The sequence below is a fragment of the Mus caroli genome, unplaced genomic scaffold (genome assembly GCF_978045245.1).
Source record: "Mus caroli unplaced genomic scaffold, Mus_caroli_1 scaffold_15, whole genome shotgun sequence".
Taxonomy (NCBI): domain Eukaryota; kingdom Metazoa; phylum Chordata; class Mammalia; order Rodentia; family Muridae; genus Mus; species Mus caroli.
This window is the reverse complement of record NW_028227270.1, coordinates 47,473,710-47,480,045: the sequence shown is the minus strand read 5'-3', so window position 1 is coordinate 47,480,045 and position 6,336 is coordinate 47,473,710. Positions and strand designations below refer to the sequence as shown.

Below are 6,336 nucleotides of genomic sequence, written 5' to 3'. Positions count from 1 at the left end.
TGCAGTAGGTCGTCTCCTTGGTTGCAGGGCTTGTGGCTTTATGAGCTGTGGAACTTTCCTTTTCATGGTGTTCCATATCTGCTTTGTTCATGGGAACGCCCTACCACTGTTTAACATGTCAGCACTGAGCAAGGAGTGCTGTTCAACCTGATGAAAGAGGTAAGAATGCAGAGCAGCGTAGACATTAGCCAAAGGCGGTCATGTTTCAACTCATCACTCCCTGAATGAGAGCCTCACAGGTGGGAATTCAGCCCATTGGAGACCCCTGCTATCATGTAACCTGTTTGGTTTCTTAGAGCTGGCAAGATTTCTGTCTGATGAATCTCTCCATGGGGACATACAATGAGAGATTCAAGACTGAGAAAGCTCCTGAGAAATAAGGGCACTGATGGGAAATCATGAACATGATGAATAGATAACAGCTGGGTTGGACAGTTCAAAGAGAATTACGGGAGGTACCTAAGGCCACATATAAAGACAGAATCCATGGCTGCGGGTAACATATAAGAAGTTCTGGGAGTGTTAGCTATGTAGCTGTGTTAGTAGTCACGGCAGGGTTCCACACTGAAGTCTACAGTGAAGAGGATAGAAGCAAGAGACCTGAGTCAAATAGTCACAGATGCTAGACGCTCCCAGCACCATTGACTCGAATCTAAGATCACAGCTCATAGCTTACCAGATTCCCACACATCCTTAGTCCTCAAGTTTTGAGAGGGTCAATTATCATATTACGAGATGAATGAATGAAGAAACTCCAGTTCAGACAGTGGGGTGTAACTTTGAGGGAGGCAAGCCAGGGGGTGTTGACAGGTATCACAGGCAGAATATGGACAGAGCCAGGAAGAGGAGATAGTTTGAGCATGCCAGGTAGCAAAAAGGAGGATTGCCGGGGACCTAAGACTTGTGTGGTGTGCACGTATGGTGTAGGGAGTGGTGCTCTCTGTGTGTTGTGGAGCTGTGTGTTCTATGTGTGGTGTGTAGCTTTGTGTGATATGTATATTCCCACACAGCAACTATCAAAGCTAAACTTTGGGACTGGTAGGAAGATGGGGGCTCATCTTATTGGCTCACTGCCAGGTCCCTTTCCCTGTGAAATCAGTGTACTGTTGCTCTCCTTGTCCTGAGCCCCCTCTCTAGTGCTCTCCCTCGACAGCAGTGCCTTTCTAGAAGGAAGTGTACTGGGAAGTAGGGTTCTATGAAAGTGGGTGCATTTGGGTTCTTATATAAGAAGACCTCAGTGTTGTTCTCTTTATGTCTTTTCTAATATTTGTCACTTGAACATTTGGGACAGAATTGGGTCAAGGAGAGAAGTGGTACTCTTACATATCTGGCCTAACCGATGGGTCTATTCATGAAAATATGGGCTCACAGCGGTGTGGGTTAGACATACTCAGCCTTGTGCCCACTATTTTGGGAGCTACAAACCTACCTGTCATGCTAGGGATCTCCTGCAAACCCTAGTCATATAGATATCAGCTCTGGTCCAGGTTCTGGAAACCCCCTGACAATGACAAGTGGTATTGCAAGACACTCTTTCTATGCCCAGGAATAGACAGCTTTGTGCCCTTTATGTCTCTCAGATGAACATCTGTGGCATCAACAAGAACTGGGTCCTCCCAGAAGCCCAGGAAAACAATGTGAAGAAGTTCCTACCACGCCCTCTGTCTAGGGTGAATGGCTGGTCACCACCCCTCCACTCCTTTCAGGCAATATCCTGGATCACCTACCTGACCATGTCCATTGTCACCTTTGGGATCTTCATCCCCTTTCTGCCATATAGCTGGAAATATGCTGCCAATATTGTATCCTTTGTACTAGAAGGGTGGGCCCCTGGGCTACATGTCTTTTGGAAGGGGGAGGGTTTCTGAAAGTCTTCAAGAGAATTGCCCTGAGTCCTATCATGCCTATGCAGTGGGCTCTGTCTCTGCCTAGACTACTAGTTCCTGTGGCCCTGAAGTCAGCCCTATGACCCCATATTTCCTGATAGAAGGTGTTCTTGCTATTGAATGTTAGAGTCTGCTAGATATAAAGTGACAAGTAGGGTCCCTGGAAGTGGTGACCCAAGGAAAGGGAAGCAGGTATAGACTGCAGTCACATCTTTCTTACAGTGTACAGAAAGGCCCTTCTCTGTTGACTCACACAGTAGCCAAATCAATAAGAAAGAACTTCAGAGGCATATTATGGCTGTCACTGACTCACAGCCTGCCAGTGTGCTTGGTTGGCCCTATAGAGCCCATTCCTAAAGCATGGAAATATACAGGAGCCCTGCTCCTGGACAGGCCTTTAGAGATGGTTCCCCAGGGCAGTGGGAAGATCTATATCCATACTCACTACTTTATGGCATGGTGTATATCAGGGTGGGCATTTGATCAGGGAGACCAGACCCTTAGGGATCAATCCACTTAGAACCAGTGTCACACTGGTGCAAAGTGGACCTATGCTCAGGAAATTGCATCCACAAGCCATAGTTGAGGCCTGAGTGGCATTACATACTCTGGGTATAGGCTCTCTATAGAGGACATTGCTTTAGATGGCATTCCGCAAGTCCTAGGAGTTAGCAGAACTAGGCATATGTGAGTAGTGGAAGGAGACCTTTCAGGACACAGGACCGAGTGACTGTTACAAGAGCCAGGACAGATACTGTCCCATCTTGGGGGTCAGCTTTGCTGAGACTGGATACAGTAGTATCTCACAGTCACCCATGACAGCAGTTAGAAATGGCAAGTCTTTCATTTATTACATGTATGTTCAGGGTAGCATCTTTAAACAAAACAAAACATCAGATGTCAGAAACTATCACACATAAGTGCTGTGGTTTATATTGGGACCTGGCTCATACACTCATAACCACTATACTATTATCTTCCTGGAAATGCACACAGCAAACTCCATTACTCATTTCCTAGTATCCCTATTGCCAGTACCACAGTTCTCTTTATTATTTTACAGGGGGTACTGGGGATTGAACCCAGGGCACTTATCGTAGCATAACCTGTGCTTGGTACCTGAAGCTTCCCACAGTGTGGCACCTCTAGGTCTTTGGTTGAAGAACCTGGAGCAGAATGTCTCCCAGTTCGGCTGTGTCTGGTTCTTTTCTACATAGTGCCAGAGTCTTCTTTGTGGGGAGACTTTTGAGAATGAATTCAATGTAGCAAAAAGTTATTCAGGTTTCTGCTTCATCTTATGTTCATTTTAGTAAGGTATGTTTCTCATGAAATTTCTTAGAATGTCTAAGAAAATGTCAAATTTCTTAGAATAAAATTAGTCACAATATGTCCTATGCTTTTCATTTTCTCTCTGAAGGATAAAATTTTTTTGGACAGGATTTTCTGTATAGCCCAATATGGCTATCAACTTGTGGTCCTCCAGGCTCAGCCTCTCAAGTGTTAGAATTAGGTGTGTATTACACTCAGGACATATAGTAACATGTCTTCATTGGCTGCCTCCCTCCCTCCCTCCCTCCCTCCCTCCCTCCCTCCCTCCCTCCCTCCCTCCCTCCCTCCCTCCCTCCCTCCCTCCCTTCCCTTCCCTCCCTCCCTCCCTTCCTTCCTCCCTTCCTTCCTTCCTCACCCACCCTCTTTCTTTTTACCTGAAACTTACTGTGAACCTCCAGTCCTCCTGCCTCAGCCTCTACAATGCTGGAATTGCATGTGTGCATCACCACCTTGGCTTTCTTATAGAGACACACCTTTACAGTTTACTACTTTTCTCGACTGTTGGCCTCTTTTTATCTTTAATTTTCCAGCTTTTATCTTTATTATTCCTTCTTTCAACTAACTTTGGGATTCTCACCTTTAAGTGGAAATGCAGGTCATTGGCTTCCTCAACATATACTCAGGGTTATGCTACTATATTTTTCCTGAAAGTTTGGGGACTGTGCTGGGTAGTTTTGTAAACTTGACACAAGCTAGAGTCATTTTGGAAGAGGGAAGATTAATTGAGAAAATGGCCCATAGGCAAGTCTGTAGGTAATTTTCTTTATTGATAATTGATGCGGGAGAGACCAGCCCACTGTGGACTGTGCCTTCCCTGGGCCATGTTGTCCTGGATGGCATAAGATAGCAAACTGAACAAGCCATAATAAGTAAGACAGCAAGCAATGTTCCTCCATGGCTTCTGCTTCAGTTCCTGCCTCCAGGTTCCTGTCCTGCTGGAGTTCCCGCCCTGACTTCCCTCAGTGATGGACTGTTGCCTGGAAATGTACAATGAAATAAACCCTTTCTGCCCCAAGTGGCTTTGGTCGTGATGTTTTCATCACAGCAATAGAAATCATAACTAAGAAGGCCCCTCATTGCCTGTATCCCAGAGCAGGTTAACACCAGTTGCTCATGCAGTCTTGCTACATAGAAGACTTATTTTTAGAGATAAACCAAAGATGCCTCTGGAAGGTACACTGTGAGCCCACAGACAACCTGGCAACGTGCAACCCTGGAAATACATATCCTGGGACACACATTGTGGGCATGCATGTATCTGTGATACTTACATCCCAGGTACATTCACCCTGAGCACATGTACATCTCAGTATGCGCATCACAGGCACACACACATCCGGGGAAGACTTCCTCCACCCTGTACATGCATCCTGGGCACATACACATTCCAGGCATATATACACATATCCCAGATACACAGGCTCTGGGCATATGTACATTTCAAGCACATTTGTGACCAAGAACCCCTGCCCCCATAACCCTGGCACATGCACTCTGAATATGCACACATCCCGGGCACATATGTTCCAGACATGTGAACCCTGGACACACTTTTACTCAATTGATCTTGCAATATCAGGTCTTGTCCGGGGGAGACAGGCTGAGGATGTCCTGCAGGCATCAACTACAGGTTCAGTGAATAGCTTCAGACCCCTGGCTCCCCCATGGCCAGGATCCAAATAGCCAGCAGTATCCTCTTCCAAAAGGAGTCTTTGACAAAGCCCAGGTTCTATACAGTCACCAAAACAGAGTGGGCATTCAAACCATGAGAGAATAAAGCATGTGGAAGTTCCAATGTCCACAATGGAGGGATACAGAAAGGTGTAGCTACCTGAGTCATGTTATTGAAAATACACAGCACTCCACCAACCTTCTCTTCTCATCAGGGTGACAAGTTCCAACTCTGAGTGGTGGCCCATCTCACTATACCCAGTATGGAGCCCACAAACTCTGCTGTACCCTCCTTTGTCCTCCAGAATTTCCAGACCTTTTTGTTGGCCTACTGAGCCTCCATTGTGTCCTGACGCCCAGGCCCTCTGTCCTCCAATAACATCTGTCTGGGATAGTCTCCTCTAATGAAGAGCCCTCAAGGCCCCTAGGTCTACAGAGTTGAAAAGCAATGCCATAAGTTCCTGTGTGCTCTTTAATGTAGGCTATTGGCCTCCTGGGCCTACAACCATGTTGAGGGATAAGAGATTATACTGAAGTCATCAGCCCATAGCTCAATGCCCTGCTTCTTTCTATGTGACACCAGGCATGGCACCCTCACTAAATGCCATAGCATGGGTAAAAAGCAGGCAATAGTTCAGCAATTTCTAATGTCTCCCAAACACCTCTTATACAAGTTTTAAAAACCCAGAATCTAGTCAGCTCCGAGTCTTGAATGTAGGGATAGAAACTCTGTCTCCTTACTGGAGCATGGCGATTGCCAGTCTGAGCTTGGCTGTAGCATTTCTGAGATGTTAGGTAGCCCGTGGCCCGTCAGGTTGACCAGGTTTCAGCAAGAGTATGATACAGCTGTTAACGCAACCCGCTGCCATTAGGGTGTAGTACCTGTGGGAGCCTAGTTACAGTCAGAGCTAAATCTCTAGATCGGCCATCCTTCCTGAATTTGTCCATCTATGCCCTGTAAAGAGGAGCTTTCCTCCCTGCCTTTCATCTTTCCACATTCTCTTGAACGACACTGGGTAGCACTCTGTTATCCAGTACTACCGTGGCCTGGGAATGCAGTCTTCTGGTGTTGGCCCATCTTCTGCCGTGGGAATTCAGTCTGCTATGTTTCCCATAAAAATATTGTGTGTGTGTGTCAACTTTCTTATCTTTTTCCCATTAATTTATTTACTCACTTTACATCCCAATTGCAGCTGCCCCTCTCCTCCCAGCCCCCCCTCACACAGCCCCTTCCCACAACCCTCCCCTTCTCCTCCAAGAAGGAGAAACTCCCACCCCAGGTACCAACCCATTCTGGCACATCAAGTCACTGCAGGACCCAGTACATCCTATCCCTCTGAAGCCAGGCAAGGCAGCCCAGAACAGGATCCACAGGCAGGCAACACAATCAGGCAACACAGCCCTCTACCCTATCCCTGTAGAAAACAACTTTCAGGATTCGGTTCTCTTT

At 46.6% G+C, this 6,336-nt stretch overlaps 1 protein-coding gene across 3 annotated transcripts in view; it reads left to right on the top strand.

The window, feature by feature from the left end:
- The first annotated feature begins 128 nt into the window (after window positions 1-128).
- LOC110308199 (palmitoyltransferase ZDHHC11) overlaps window positions 129-6,336 on the top strand; it is a 28,986-nt gene continuing 22,778 nt past the window's right edge. For 2 of the 3 annotated variants that reach the window (XM_021180589.1, XM_021180591.1), the window contains exons 1-2: window positions 189-239; window positions 1,581-1,802. In XM_021180589.1, coding sequence (XP_021036248.1) covers window positions 225-239; window positions 1,581-1,802 — 237 coding nt within the window. In that variant the 5' untranslated portion in view covers window positions 189-224. Of the gene's footprint in view, window positions 160-188; window positions 240-1,580; window positions 1,803-6,336 lie in introns of those variants that run through there. The other variant, XM_021180590.3, reaches the window with a different exon arrangement.